At 39.8% G+C, this 16,868-nt stretch overlaps 1 protein-coding gene across 2 annotated transcripts in view; it reads right to left on the bottom strand.

The window, feature by feature from the left end:
- ITPR1 (inositol 1,4,5-trisphosphate receptor type 1) overlaps window positions 1–16,868 on the bottom strand; it is a 256,332-nt gene that overhangs the window by 160,465 nt on the left and 78,999 nt on the right. For both annotated transcript variants that reach the window (XM_087708906.1, XM_087708907.1), the window contains exon 4: window positions 7,303–7,418. In XM_087708906.1, coding sequence (XP_087565032.1) covers window positions 7,303–7,418 — 116 coding nt within the window. The remainder of the gene's footprint in view (window positions 1–7,302; window positions 7,419–16,868) is intronic.

Below are 16,868 nucleotides of genomic sequence, written 5' to 3'. Positions count from 1 at the left end.
AAAATTGCATTTAAGTTATAGTTCTCTAAGGGGCTAGTGAAAATAATGTATTTTTATTTATTAGTTTGTAAAACATATACAAGATAACAGGTATTAATATAAACATGGACATGAATGTAAGAAATGAATACAAATAAATGGGAACAGTAGGACAAGGATGGTAGGCATGCTGCTGCGCTTATTCACACATCCTTTACGGACCTCTTAGGAATCGGGTGAGGTCCATGGTAGACAGTTTAAGGTTGAAGCTGTTAGAGGAAGTAACAACGGAGTCAGGTAGAACATTCCAGGCGTTGACAACTGTTGATGAAGTCGTATTTTCTGCCAGTTTGGAACAGTTTACTTTGAGTGTGTAACAATTGTTTGCCCGCGTATTATTGAGGTTGAAGCTGAAGAAGTCGTTGACGGATAAGACATTGTAGCAGATAATTTTGTGTACTGTGCTTAGATCATACTGCAGTTCCAGATTGTCCAAGCCCAAAATTTCAAGGCTGGTGGCATAGAGAATTCTATTGTGAGTAGAGGAGTGGAGTATTCCTCTCGTGAAGTATCTCTGGATACGCTCATTTGTATTAATGTCTAATGTACAGTGTGGATTCCAGGCAGACAAGCTGTATTCAAAAATTGGTCTGGCAAAGGTTTTGTATGCCCTAGTTAACAACACAATGTTGTACATAGTGTACATTCAACTCAGACTTGGAAGAATATTTTAAATACCACAATACAAATAGAAGGAAAGGATGGACTGGAAAAATATAAAGACCAAAATGGCATTTACTGCAATGCCAATAAGGTTTCTATCTAGATTCTAATGCTAAGTAACCATCAAAATTAAAGGAGCCATGGTTAGAATGCAGTATTTCAGGCTAATTCACTACTCATTGCTAGGAGTTCGATCCTGACCAGCTCAAGGTTGACTCAGCCTTCCATCTTTCTGAGGTCAGTAAAATGAAGTCCCAGATTTCTGGGGGCAATATGCCGACTCTGTAAACTGCTTAGAGAGGGATGTAAAAGCACAATCAAGCAGTATTAAGTCTAAGTGCTATTGCTAAAATCTGTGTTTGTTAAAATGTGGTCTACGACCCGTGTGCTTCCCACGACCACCCCTATAAATACAAGTCTAATTTTTAATGCTGTATAGTAAATCCTGATACAATAAAATACAATACAATAAAAATACAATAAAAATGCTGAATAGGCGAAGCAACTGCTGTCTTCCAACAAATGAGCTCGATATGGACCACATTTGTCAAAAACACGGAAACCAGGATCAGATCACTTAATGTCATTGTCATACTGATTGCCATCTACATCAGTGAGATCTGTAAATCTAACACAAGAAATATTCATCAGATGAACAACTTCCAACAATGTTGCCTCAGAAGGATACTTCTTATCTCATATTGGGAACATGTCACAAACGAACTCATTCTACAAAGAAGCAATTCCTGAAAGCTCTCTGAGATAGTGACAGAACAAACAGTGACTTTTTGCTGGACAAATGCTCCTCATGAGTGAGCAACATCCAGCAGAGATCACAATCAATTGGATACCACCAGATGGTCAGAAAAAAAGAGAAAGACCAAAGAATACCTGGCACCAAACATTTCAGGAAGTCCTGAGGAACATCAATCTTAAATGGAAGGATGTGGAGACTAGCTATGGACCAAGAACTGTGGAGAAAACTTCTAGCCCAATGTGCTTAGAACAGGATGTGATATAGGAGTCCTACTGGTACAGTGGTTACAATGCAGCAGGAGTGGATTCCGGCATGTGTTACTGTTTGTTCACTCAGGGGTGCACTGCATGTGCTCATGTACTTGATGCATGCTATGTGCGCATGTACAGTAGTTAAAAAAAACCAAGATGGCAGTACCTACAGCGCCTCCAATAGAACCGGTTCGGGGGCGTGTCAGGCTGAGTTACTACCTACTCGGCCGAACCAGTCTGAACCGGTAGGAACCACTTTGGAATGCAGGATTGTAGGAAAACTCTGCCCACAGCCTATAGTTCGATCCTGACAGGGTTCAAAATTGACTCAGCCTTCCATCCTTCCAAGGTTGGTAAAATGAGGACCCAGATTGTTGGGGACAACACAGTATGCTATTGTTTCCCAAAGAGTGCGGTGAAATATTATGAAGTGATATACGGGCAGTCCTTGACTTACAACAGTTCATTTAGTGACTCTTTGAAGTTACAATGGCACTGAAAAAAGTGACTTATGACTATTTTTCACACCTATGACTGCTGCAGCATCCCCATGGTCATGTGATTTATGTTTGGATCCTTGACAACTGATTCATACTTATGACAGTTGCAATGTCCTGGGTACAGGGAATCCCTTTTTGCGAGTTTCTGACATGTGAAGCTTATGGGGAAGCCAGAGTCACTTAACAACCATGCTACTAACTTAACAACTGCAGTGGTTCACTTAACAAATGTGGTAATGAAAGTTGTAAAATGGGACAAACTCACTTAACAATTTTCTCATTTAGAGACATAAATTTTCGGCTCAATAGTGGCCATAAGTTGAGGACTACCTGTGTAAGTCTAAGCACCATACAACAAAAGTTCTTTTGGGATCCTCCATAATTTTTAAAAGTGGGAAAGTTTCCTTAGAGCAAAAAGTTTAAGAAACACTGGTGTAAAAAAGTAATGCTCGATTTACAACAACAATTTAGCCTAGCAAGACTGTTGTTAAATGAATTATACCCAATTTTATGACATTTTGGCTACAGTTGCTAAGATAACCATTGCAGCTGTTAAGTTAGTAACATGGTTTTTAAGTGAATCTGGCCACTGACTTTGCTTGTCAGAAGGTCACAAAAGCTGACCACATGATCCCTGGACACTCCAACCATCATTCCTATCAGCCAGTTGCCAAACGTCCACATTTTGATCAATTGGCCATGTCCCCATGCCACAACAGTCATAAGTGTAAAAAAAATGTGATAAGTCACCTTTTTCAGTGCTAGTGGCACTAGAACAGTGCTTCTCATCCTTGGCGACTTTAAGTCCTGTGGACTTCAAGTCCCAGAATCCCCTAGCCAGCTGGCTCAATGAGCTGGCTGGGGGATTCTGGGAGTTGAAGTCCACAGGACTTAAAGTCGCCAAGGTTGAGAAACACTGCACTAGAACCTGATACAGCCAACATGCAAATTATTTTCTGTAGCTTTCTCTTTCCTTCTTGTTTTGATTTTTAGGAAACCCTAAACCAGTGCGTCTCTCTCTCTCTCTCCCTCTCTCTCTCAAATTATTAAATCCTCTTGATTTTTAAAAAAATAAAAAGTATGCATGTTTTACATTGTTGTTGTTGATGATGATGAGGCTCTAGGATTTCTGTTTTTTTTTTTTAAATGATGCCGTTTTCAAGTACCTTTTTTAAAACAAGCAAAGGGATCATTTTGTGTAGCAGCCACTAGGTGTCGCTTTGTTAAAAGGAGAATTGATTTTGTATTCCAGTTAAAACCCGTCCCAGATTCCTAAATCCCTTAAATGGTATTAGTTTAAAATAACCTGACCCTTAGCACAGCTTGATCTACAGCAGAAGATCCTGAATTCCACCCTTAAATACACAAGCCAAAAATGCACGTGACTAAAAATGCATGTTGAACATTTTTTTACAGATTACTTCAAACCACATGGAAGAAAAAGTACCAAGACAGGAAACAGCCTTGATTCTCAATGAACACTCTGTATCCAGATGTTGTGTACTCCTTGCACTGAGAGAACTTATTCAATAAAAACCAACCACTGTGTTATCTGTGCTTTCTCTATTGCATTCCTCTGTTCAGAAGAGACTCATCCTGCTGCAGCCAAGAGCTCTGTAGCATTTCAAATAATCTTATACACACAAAAGGACGCTTTTTGTCAGCGCTGCTAAATATGGCTAAGATCCAAAAGCTTGCTTGGGCTTGCCCAATTGTTTCATATTCTTACCCAGCTTGGATCCCATCAAGCTATTTTTGAAACACCCCTCAGTTTCAATTCAACTAAGGCTGTGTGCACTGCTGGACAATGAAGAACAGGTTCTTAATCTCTTCTAACCACATGAAATGTTTACAAGATTAACCAAAGGCATTTTAATACCAGGAACTGACCCAACATAAAGGATGTATTGTAATTATTTTCCCTGAACAGACGTTGTATAGAGTTCCAGTCACACATACCGTAATAACAATAGCACTTAGACTTATATACTGTTTCATAGTGCTTTTACAGCCCTCTCCAAGCGGTTTACCGAGTCAGCCTATTGCCCCCAACAATCTGGGTCCTCATTTTACCCACCTTGGAAGGATGGAAGGCTGAGTCAACCTTGAGCCTGGCGAGATTTGACCTGTCAAATTGCAGGCAGTTGGCAGTCAGCAGAAGTAGCCTGCACTACTGCATTCTAACCACTGTGCCGCCATGGCTTTTGATGCTAGTTTTTGGGATTCACTTTGGTTCCTTCCTTCCTCAGAAGGACCACCAGAGAAATAGAAAAGGGGTGTTTACTGGTATTCATTTATCCCATCGATTAATAAACGTTGCAGATGCAACTCTGGGTGGCTCACAACATATGAAAAACAATAAAAAAAGAATATAAAGTAAACAACAAAATCTGTTCTCTGTAGAACAGTGCAATTTTAAATAATTCATTGGTTAGAAAAAACGTGCTTCTAGTTTCTACTTCCATTGTGGAGAAACGTAAATATTTGTTTTGCTTTCTGTTTTTCAGATAAAGTGAACACTAGCTGGGTATTTAAGGCTCAATAAATAAGCCAATCACAATGATGGTTTATTCAACCCAATTTTCTGGGTTTGCACACTATATTAGGCAAAGGAGGTTGGGCACATAAGGCACTGTTATCTGTGTGGTTCTGTTTCCAAGGCCAGTTCCGGTCCGTATTGGTGCGAGGAAAGTAGTCAAGCCCAAAGCTCGTGTTTTGCCTCAGGGCTCTGCCTTCCTCCTTTTAAAAAAAATATTTACAAAAGTCACTGGGAGGTCATTATGGGGTATGGTATCATCAATATGTGGATGATATCCAGTTCTACATCTTTGCTGTCGGTCATTCAGTGAAGTGGTCAACTTCTTTTCCAGCATTTGAATGCTGTGAAGGACTGGGCAAGGAGGAATGGTTTCTGGTTCAACAAGAGAAAGAGGCTAAGGGTTTGGAGTCCCTCAGATCTCCACTGAGCCATGGTGGCGCAGTGGTTCTGCTGATCATTGGCTGCCAGCAGTTTGGCAGTTCGAATCTCACCAGGCTCAAGGTTGACTCATCCTTCCGAGATCAGTAAAATGAAGACCCAGATTGTTGGGAGCAATATGCTGACTCTGTAAACCACTTAGAGAGGGCTGTAAAAGTACTATGAAGGGGTTTTTAAGTCTAAGTGCTATTGCTATAGTGCTATTGCTATCTGGGGTTTCTCTTTGGTTTGGGATGGGGTGCATTCACAGCTCCTGTTCAAAAAGCAGGTGACACCTATGACCAGAGGAAGTAACTTTGCATAACTGCATCTTGTGCACCAGTTGTACCTATTCCTGGACCAGGAGGACCTGTTTATGGTCACTCATACCTTAGTCATTTCTGATTGAACTAGTTCTACATGGAGCGGTCCATGAAGGACTATCCACAAGGTTCTATTGATTCCGAATGCAATGACATGGGAGTTATGAGGACATTTTACTATGTCAATGCAACACCCTATTCTATGGACTGCACTAGCTTACAGGTACAATTCAAAACCCTGGTTATCAATTTTAAAGCCTACATTTCACAGGACATGAGGGACTGCCTTCTTCTGAGAACGTCTCCCCCGCCCATATGCTCCTACAAAGAGGGCATTGTTCCCGGTTCTTTTTAAAAAAATCTTGTCATTGTATGAGACCTGATTGTGATTGGCCTTGCTCTCTGGACTGCCCCTTTCCCGCCCACCTCAATAAATAACACACCCCAACTTTGTTTTGTTATAGGAAAACCATGTAAGACTATGTAAGACTCTTCCCCTGGACATTAGTTAACTAAAAGTTTCATTTTGGTTGTTTGGTTTATTGCTTGTTTGCTATTTATATTTTGTAATTAAATTGGGAGATGGTGAGTTTTATTTATTAGTTGTTTATTTGTTTGTTTATTATTTATTTATTTTGAGCTGTATGCTCTTCCAGAGTCACGCTGTTTGAGTCAGAGTGAGATCGGATGGAGTGGGGAGGGGACGGAAGGGCAGATGAAGGGACGCCATGGGAAGGGGGAGGAAAGGAGAGGGGAAGGGAAGGGAAGGGAAGAGCCGAGGTGGCGCAGTGGTTAAATGCAGCACTGCAGGCTACTTCAGCTGACCGCAGTTCTGCAGTTCGGCTGTTCAAATCTCACCGGCTCAGGTTAACTCAGCCTTCCATCCTTCCGAGGTGGGTAAAATGAGGACCCGGATTGTTGTTGGGGGCAATATGCTGACTCTGTAAACCGCTTAGAGAGGGCTGAAAGCCCTATGAAGCGGTATATAAGTCTAACTGCTATTGATATTGCTATTGCTATCTATTTTTATTAGCATAGATACCGTATTTTCCTCGAAAAAAGTGGGTGGAAATGTCTGTGTGTCTTATAGAGCGAATACTGCGGTTGGGGCAGGGGTTGGTGAGGTGGTGGCAGCATTTGCCGCCACCTGTCATTGCTGTCGCCATTAGCCATAGCCAGAGAACACTGGAGGCTTCACTGTTGAGCAGCAGTTGGATTGACTTCCTGCTCAGCTGTTCTAGACAGCGAGGAATTCCGCTGCCAATAACTGCCAATAGATAGGCGGCAGCAGCGAACAGCAGTGAAGGCGTCGTCGTACAGCGACAAATGGTGCCGATAGGTGGCGGCAAGCCCTACCACCTAAAACAGCTGATCGGTGATATTCCGGGAGGCCACTCCAACTGCCAATCAGCTGCTTGGCAGCAAAGGCTCTAGCATTTCCCAGAGGCAGCAGCAGTTCAGCTCAGTTGACCGGTGGTGGGCGCAACGGAGCGGAGCTCTGATGAGCCATGTGCTGGGGCTGCGATAATGTGCTGAAGCTGACCAGGCTGTTTGCTGCAAGGAGGCTAGCCAGGTGAATACCAGATGGATGCTGGGAGGTAGAGGCAGATTTTTTTTCTCCTGTTTTCATCTTCAAAAGCTAATGGGCATCTTATGGTCCAGTGCATGTTACAGTGCAAAAAATATGGTAAATACTTTCCTTTTCAAATCTTTAGTTGGAACAAGTGCAACATTCTTTTGCAACAACTAATTGATAGCCCTGAAATTAGATTGAGACCAGCTTGAAGACCGTCATTCCAGAACAGATACTCACATGTAGTTTGTTGAGTAAAACCGCATCAGTTGTGCTATTAGCTCCTGGTTTAGCAGCTTTCCAGAACTGCTTCTGTGCAGAATAGCGATTCATGGGGCATAATTTAAAAAGGCAATCTATAAAGACACATAAGAAAAGGATTATTACACCAACTGTTAACATATGCTATTACTATTGATCTGTGCATTTTATGTTTAAGGACACAATTTAAAACAAATCACAGGAAATCAAAGGTTCTCAGAATGAAAATAAGAATAATATAATACAATACAAAACAGAAATAAAACAATAGGAAAAGTAAGCCATGGTAGAATTTCTACTTTTTATTGTAACCCAAAACACTTAAAGTGATCCTAAATGAAGGAAAGATTTTGTCAATTTTTGAGATATTAAAGCAAATTATTTCTAAATTATCTTAGGCAATTTTTGAACTGAAATATTTGTTATTCCTTGATTATAATAAATACTATAAAAAAGAGGTGCTTGTGAAGTATTGATCTCCAAACTAAATTTTAAAAGCTTTGATATCCATTTTAACAATTTTAACACCTTACATTGGAAAAAAACATCTAGCATTGTCTTGTATTTTTAATGTTTCTTGTTTTTTGGCTAAAGTTTTTATAGACTCAGAGAAATAAAGTAACATTTTTTTCTAACTCTAAATCAAAGCATAGACATTAATGGCCTAAATAATACTAGTAATATGAACTCTTTTCTAAATAGTTTAAAAGGTTATTACAAATGTAGCTCTTTGCATGTTAAAAAGAAATTCAAATACTCAAATGGTGTCTTTTATACAAATATTATGGCTTGATAACTAAAGAAATTCACAAATTAGAACATAGAAATCCCGTTGAGAGATTTTGGTTGACAGGACTAAAATTAAGAAACAAAAGGTGATTTGTGTTGTGGAAATTTACTAGAGATTGCAAGAAGACCTGAATGAAGGCTTTCTGTGTTGAATGACCAAACTTACAAAAAGAAGCAGTGACAATGTTCATCTCAAATCTAGGTAGCTCCTACTAGCATTTGCACAACATCTTACCGACTCTCAATGGAAAGTCTTTCTTGTCTCCACAAAGGTCTAAAGACTATTAGGCCTAGGGATCAGAGTGGTGCTTCTTGTTGTTGTTGTGCCATATCCATTATCGGTCGCTGGCAATCATGTTGGAGATCCTATTTTTATCAACCGCCCCATGAAAAAGTGCTGCTGAGTTTTGTCCAAACCTGTCCCTTAGATTTTGAAGCCAAAATGTTTTCTTATTCCTGGATCTTGTTTGCCTTCAATCTTTCCCTGGAGGATTAAGTGAAGTATGCCGTATTTTTCTGTGTGTCACATCACATGTCCGAAATAGTCTAACTTTTGCATTTTAATGGTTTTGATGATTTCTCCTGGCTTTCCCAAGCGGCTTATGACCTCCTTATTTCTGATTTTGTCAACCCAGCTTATACTTATCAGCCGTCTGTAAATCCACACACAGTGGTGCAGTCTCCATAAAATGCGGGTGTTAGAAGTATTTGAGCATCCAATCCAAGCAGGATTGCGTAAGAATGACACTGGACAGAAGGCTAAAAAAGAGGTAGGTAGTTTTATTCGAGACAAAGAATCTGCTCCAGAAGGTACCTACAAATGGATAGATATTAGACATATGCTTGGGAGTTGTAGTTCTTTTATGAGGTATGGGTAAGTTTGTGAATGTAACCTCTGTAATATTTAATTTGGTAGATGTGCAGCTGTGATGGAAATGTTCGTAACTTACTTGGCTTACTATGTAGATTTTTCCCCCTTTGATGTGTTTCTATATGGGGGACTTTGGTGCCACCTTTGTGTATACCCAGGGAAACTCTGTATTGTGAAAGGATTTTTCCCTGGCTGCTATGATTTGCGCAGGTTAATTAGTTTAGCCTGCTTATTAATTACCAGAAGTAGATTAGTGATCTTTGCAACATGGTCTTCTACTTTCGGTTATTTGTGAGTCATGTAAATATGGAAAGGAAGGTCAAAAGACAGTATAATAAAATTCTTTCCACAGTTATTAAATCTTTCCCACACTGGCAAGACTCTTAAGTTGACTGTGCTGTCCTGCAACTATCCTGTACAGTTTTCAATTGTTTAACTGTCTTAATGTTCTTAATGTTTGACTGGTTACCTTGGGGGAGGATAGTATTGTTTGTTTTAATTTTATAAAATCTACCCATTGCCCTTTCACTCAGATGCATGAGTGACGATGGGCAGCTATATAAATTAAATAAACCAACATTGGAGTTTTATAAAACTATATTTTTTTAAAAAACAGTTCTAGCTTATCCCTTTATTTGCTATGCCACCATTTGACACTGACAAGGTGACCTAAAAATTTGAATATATGTCACAGAATAGTGTTTACACCTAGAGTTTGGCAAAATACAACTGCAAGGACAGGAAGTGAAGGAAGAGAAACTTCATTCCAGTATTCCGAGCACCTTACTTCCTCCCATCGGTCGCTAAGCAACTGATAATGCAAAAATTAAATCAAGCTCTTTCAAAACTGTCTGCTCCAAGTAACCATTAAAACTTCTATCTGCCAGAAATGTGGAAAAAATAGAACAGCTGTTCCAAGTGCCTCTTTGCAATTAGGCAGAAATAAAACTTTAGATTGCTATTATGTAATTCGGTAGATAACACAATGGAATATACAGTTCTATTATGCATTCTCATTTTACTAGTTATATATAGGTGTTGCATAGGAGTAAAAATGTCAAAAAGATGACATTAAAGAAAAAACAAAAAGATTGCTTCAGAACTGAATATCCCTTAAAAGAATATGAAAGAGAACAAATGGGTCACTCTTCCATTCTATAAACATTCTATATACCGAGAAGTTCCCTGAGGATGGGCTCCAGCATGAGTCTGAAAGCTCAGAAGACTAAACTTCTGGTCCCAGTGACCGACCCAGATTGGATCCTGCACCATTATCATTATATTTGGCTCCATTTACTCTGCTATTATCTGATTTTACTCACAATTTCCTTAAATCTTTCAACAGGTAGATAAAGGGCTGGTCCTAGAATTGAGCCATCTTTGGACTTGAGTTATTCTTTGCAGAAGTCTACAGCACAAATAATTATTTAAAGGTAAAGGTAAAGCTTCCCCTTGCACATATGTGCTAGTTGTTCCTGACTCTAGGGGGCAGTGCTCATCTCCATTTCAAAGCCGAAGAGCCAATGCTCCATTTCAAAGCCGAAGATGTCTCCATGGTCATGTGGCTGCCATGACTAAACACCGAAGGCCCACCATCCCACCAAAGGTGCTCCCTATTTTTCTACTTGCATTTTTATATGCTTTCAAACTGCTGGTTGGCAGAAGCTGAGACAAGTAACAGGAGTTCACTCCATTACGTGGCACTAGGAATTCGAACCACCGAACTGCCGACTTTTCTGATCGACAAGCTCAGGATCTTAGCCACTGAGCCACCGCGTCCCTAGTAATTTATATAGGTATAAATCAACTCAGTGTAAGAAGGAATTTTGGGAGCCCTCCCTTGTTATTCCTCTTCCTGAGGACAGGGGTACATAATCACTGGAAAGAGCAAACAACTCTCAGTGTCTTTTCTTCATGATCCTAATGAGGAATCGGGAATCTCCAGCACTGGATGTGTTGGACAAATGTTATTAAATATGTCATAACAATTAGATTTTAACAATGATTTCAATTTCAATGAGCATGGTTAGCATCCAATTTTATAATAGGATGTCATATAAAGCAGGGGCAATATATAATAGTACTGGAAAAAACGGAACCTATAAAAAGATCTCAAGCATGATAAGGACATTTTTACTTTTAAATAAAGATAAATAGGTTGTGATTGGCAAATGGACTCAAGGCTTCTTAACAGTATTTTTTTTAATGGACTGTATACAATATTGGGATCCTGCTGGTTTAACAACCAGTATCATGATGGTGTGCTTCTCTCTCGCACACAGGTTTAACAAAACTTACCTTCCATGTTACTTCTGGGGAGTAACATAGCTGAGGCGCCGCAATCTGCTCTGCCACACCAATCAGCTGAGTTGAGTAAAACACAGGGGAATAACCAGTTCACTCCCCAGCTGATTGTCAGAGCTACCTGTTCACCTAAACCAGTCTGAATTGGCTCAATCCCACCCCTGACTACATAGTAAGATTTGTGAATCTGCTAAATATTCAATTCCAAGAATAGAATAGAATAGAATAGAATAGAATAGAGTAGAACAGAACAGAACAGAACAACAGAGTTGGAAGGGACCTTGGAGGTCTTCTAGTCCAACCCCCTGCTTAAGCAGGAAACCCTACACTACTTCAGACAAATGATTATCCAGTCTCATCTTAAAAACACCCATGTTGGAGCATTTACAACTTCAGCAAGGTGGGATGGGTCAGTCGTGATTGGGATGAGGCAGTTCCTAAGGTAACCTGGTCCCATTCCTTGAAAGGATTTAAAACTGATTTGCAAATTATTCAAGGTCACAGAATACTCAAAGATAGCTGCCTTTATCACAATATTTCTACCAATATTATGTAAGTGGCAATTCCTAGCAGCCATGGTTATTCCTTGGAGGACAGACACTTGAGATCCCCCGTATTCTTTGCTAGGCTAGGAAGTGCACACAACATTCAAAGAAAACAAAGGTATCCTGTTGTGTAATGTTATAAACAAAACTCTATGTAGGTTTGTAGTCCACCTGGAATTGAGATTGACAGAATGTGTTTATCTTTTTTTAAAAAAATAAAAATAAATGTGGAAGATCTGGAAGAAATAAAATTGTGAGCAGTAGACTACCAAGCATGTTTTATATACTTTTAAAAAATTCATTTAATTTCATAATCCGAGAACAGATAGCTAGGGTTTTTTTCAGTTTAATTCATCTACATAAACATTTTGGGATAAAAGGATACCTATTTAAAGCAATTCAACAAGATAAGCAGAGACAGCAGTTCTATTATCTACAAGGTATTATCTCCCAAATTAATATTTTACCTTTTTTTAAAAAGTAATACAATAGGGAACATGTGTGGGATTGAAAATAGACTCTTACAATAGATACTATATTGGGTTCTGGTCAGATAATAAGCAAAAATACAGGTATATTGGGTCTGCTGCGGGGGTGAAATTCAGAAGGTTCTGAAGAACCGATAGTGGAAATTTTGAGTAGTTCGGAGAACTGGCAAATACCACCTCTGGCTGGCCCCAGAGTGCGGAGGGAATGGGGATTTTGCAGTATCCTTCTCCTGCCTTGCCTGCCAAGCCACACCCACAGAACCGGTAGTAAAAAAAAAAAAAAATTCCACCACTGGTCTGCTGTAAAACATATACATCTGTTTCATCTGTGGCTTTCCCACTTTCGGGGTTGAAAAGCTGCACTGTTTTAAAATGCATGTCAATTCAAAATAGTCCCTTGACGATTATTCCAGTATCCTGACTATATCAAAACATTTTATTCTCTGCTTGAGAAAGTGCACTAGTGTGAATCTAGCAGTAGAATTGTTCCACATATGCTTTGATATTAAATCTTCATAGGAAAAGAAATATCTTGGAGAAAAATTATTCACCTAAATTATTAAATAACCCAACTATGGATTTTTTTTTAAAAAAAAATTCCTTTCTCCCTAATGGCTGTTACTCCATTTTCTGGAACCTGATCACAGGTGGTATTCAGCCAGTTCTGACAAGTTATGGAGAACTGGTAGCGGGAATTTTGAGTAGTTCGGAGAACCGGCAAATAGGCTGCCTCTGCCTCTGCTGCCTCCCAGCTTATCTTCTTTTGTTGCCCAGAACAGGAAAATGGAGCTGAAAAGCAGTTTAGTGGGGTGTGGAGGGAATGGGGATTTTGCAATATCCTTCCCCTGCCACGCTCACCAAGCCACACCCACTAAGCCACATCCACAGAACCGCTAGTGAAAATTTTTGAATCCCACTACTGAACCTGATGCATCATATTCAGGTAGACATTGACTTACAACCATTCATTTAGCATGCATCTGAAAGTTATGACCATACTGGGGAAAAATAACCGTTCCTTGCACTTGCAACTGTTATAGCATCCTGACGGTCATGTGATCAAAATTTGCAGACTTGGCAATTAACAATGGCTGCAATATCTCAGGTTTAAAGAAGAGATTGGTTATCCAATCTCTTCTTTAAAACTTCCAGTGTTGGAGCATTCACAACCTCTTTTTAAAAGTTTGTTTGTGAACTTCTGGTAGGCCCGTTGGGCCCCTTTTTCACCATCCATAGGCTTTGGATGCTTTCCTGAAGCCTGGGGAGGACGAAAAATGGTCCAACAGGTTAGGGCTAACCCTAACCCTACCAGAAGTCAAGAGGCTTCAGTGAGGCCTGTGTGCATGCGCGGGAGGAGTGTGGATGTATGTGTGCATGCATGCAAGGGGGCAGGACATTGCATTGTGGAAGTGGTCATGCACACACTATTGTTATAGGTTGTTTCTCTGCTTGATTAGTTTCCACCCATTGCTTCTTGTTCTACCCTCAAGTGCTTGATTCCCCCTTCTTTGTGGCAGCCTCTGAGATCATTGGAACACTGTCCAATCTAACCCAAGCCATTGCTTTAAAAACCCATGACAATTTTTAACAGTATTCTTCGCATCTACATATTGTGATAGCCTCCTGCTTGTCTTTTCTGCAATACGTAAGGTTCAAAAGCTTTGCAAAATTGTCTTAACTGCTTTGAGCAGCCAAAGAACAAGATCCAATGAATAAATTTAGACCGCTAGAATAAATAAACAAACTCAAGAGAAAAATCTTAAAATCTCATGTCCGGATTCACATTCACCACTCATCATTTAGCAATAGTTTAAAACTAGGCTCGCAAGGCGTTGAGATTTTTATCATTTTAATCCGGAAATTAAATACTTAATTTGTAAATTACACAAAAGAATATCTAATATTTCTCTTTCATCTTCTCTGAACTTGTAGTGAAACATTAAGTCATATTCTGATTTCTGAAAATTAAGAGAATGTCTTCAAAATCTACTATTTATCATTTAATATTTCATATGTTTCAAATAAATCTGAACCAATAGTAAAATATAATTGGCCCATATCTTCCTTACCCTAATACCTCCTTTAATATTTTTATTTTGTATTCCTAGAGAACCAAAGATTCTCATTGCTATAAAAATAGCTGTGGAGATAATCAACATTCTTATCTCATTCCATGAAGTGCAATAGGATTTGAATTCAAATTATTATTTTTTTCACAATGTTGCTTTCAAATTTTTGATCAAATTAATCTTTCTCTAAAGTCTCTTTTTAGAGGTCCAATGTAATAAATCAAATGCTTTAAATATATTTAGGGCACACTTAATCCAGAGGTTTTTTAAAAATCAGGACTAGAATTTCTTTGGTAAGCAAGAGAATTGCTATGTTGCACACAATTTTACAAAGTTTATTTTGCCAGTTTTTAAGCGAGAGTTGTTAATGGAACCATGCAGTGGGATCAATCAGAATAGAGCTGGTAGGTTTTCTGGTCCAACCCCTTGCTCAAGCAAGAGATTCTATACCATTTCAGACAAGTAGCTGTCTATTCTCTTCTTAAAGACCTCCAGTGATGAAGCACCTGCAACTTCTGAAGGCAAGCCATTCCACTGGTTAATTGTTCTCACTGCCAGGAACTTTCTCCTTAATTCCAGGTTGCTTCTGTCCTTAATTAGTTTCCATCCATTGTTTCTTGCTTTGCCTTCTGGTGCTTTGTAAAATAAGCTTACCACCTTGTTTGAGGTAGCTCCTCAAATACTGGAATATTGCTGTCATGTCACTTCTAGTCCTTATTTTCTCTAGACTGGCCATACCAAAATCTTGCAACTGTTCTTCATGTGTTTTTGTCTCCAGGCCTTTGAGCATCTTAGTTGCTCTTCTCCACACTTTCTCCAAGGCCTCAACATTTTTTTTACAATGTGGTGACCAAAACTGGATGGAGTATTCCAGGTCTGGTCTTACTATTGAGTCATTAAATGAATCCAGCTTCTGCACATTGGTATTGTTTGTCAGAAGCCAGCTGGGAAAATACATACGGTGATCACATGACTCGAGGGTTCTTGCAATCATAATAAATGCATGCCAGTTGCTAAAATACCCAAATTTTAATCAGGTGATTATGAGGATGCTGCAGTGGTTGTAAATATGAGGACAGGTCATAAATCACTTTTTCCAGTGCCAGTGTAACTATGAACAATCACTAAACACACAGTTGTAGATTGAGGATTTTCTGCATATTGTCATATTCTAACCTGTGCCCCTTTCCCTGTCAAAGTGAAAGAACAGAAAATAATGCATCAAGTTGTGGGAGCTTCATTCCTAGATGCCATTTCTGACAAATGGCAGTCCATTCTCTTCTTGAAAGTCTCAAGAAGAGTTGGGCTGCCATTTGTCAGAAATGGCATATAGGTCTCCTGCTTGAACGGGTGGTGAGGGTGGGAGTGTTGAACTAGATGACCTATAACCGGGATGGCGAACCTATGGCATGCGGGCCACAGGTGGCATGCGAAGCCATTTGTCAGGGCAAGTCATTTTTCACCCTCCCCAGGCTCCAGAAGAGGGGGCGTGCTGCACCCATAATGCAACGCCCCCCCCCCAGTGCGCATGCACGCATGAGAGGTGCTCCCCCATTTTTTTCATGCTTTTTTGGACCTCCCCAGGTTCCAGAGGCTTTATAGGAGCCTGGGAAGGGCGTAAAGAGCACCCCACCTCACCCCCCCCCAGGCCCTCTGGAGGCTTAGGAGCTTCCCTGACGCCTCCGGAGTGCAAAAATCTACACTATGGGCAAACTGGAAGTTCAGGAATGGACTTCCAGTTTGTTCGTAGGGTCGGTTTAAGCCCTCTGGAGGCTTCAGGGACCTTCAGGGCTCGTAGGGTCCTTTTTAGTTTTCCGGAGGCTTCAGGAAAGCCTCCTGAAGGTCCCTGAAGCCTCCGGAGGGCCTCCAGGGGGCTGTTTTCACCCACTCCAGGCTCCTATAAAGCCTCTGGAACCTGTGGAGGTCCAAAAAAGCATGCAAAAAATGGGGGGAGCACCTCTCATGCATGCATGCACACTGAGGGAGGTCACACATTGCATTATGGGTACGGCATGCCTGCGCACGACCCCTCTGCACTCTTCCCTTTATGGCACGCGAGCCAAAAAAAGGTTCACCATCGCTGACCTATAAGGTCCCTTCCAACTCTGTTAATCTGTAATCTCTAATCTGTAATCTTTCCAGTGTCCAAGAAATCAAAATTATTTACCCGACATTAAAGTTATTTATAAAAATGTAAAACAAATGTCACTCTTCTCATTATTATTTAGTTCTTTAAAAAATAAAGAGTTTTTTCCATGAAAAATATTTTATTTATGTCAATACTTAATGAGTTTAATACTGTGATTTTTACACAATAAATAAATATTCTGTGAATGGATCCATTAAAATTTTTAATATGGTAAATATGGATAAGTGTAACCAAATCAAACAAAAGGTGATTTAAGGTCCTACATAATTTTTAAAAGTGGAAAGCTTCTGTTGGGTTCAGTTCCAAGTGGAAAGAAAAATACTGGAATCA

The sequence above is a fragment of the Thamnophis sirtalis genome, unplaced genomic scaffold (assembly GCF_051295495.1).
Source record: "Thamnophis sirtalis isolate CommonGarterSnake01/CBP01778 unplaced genomic scaffold, rThaSir2_p1.2 scaffold_3, whole genome shotgun sequence".
NCBI lineage: Eukaryota > Metazoa > Chordata > Lepidosauria > Squamata > Natricidae > Thamnophis > Thamnophis sirtalis.
The sequence above is the reverse complement of the archived record's forward strand: the minus strand, read 5'-3'. Positions and strand labels throughout refer to the sequence as shown.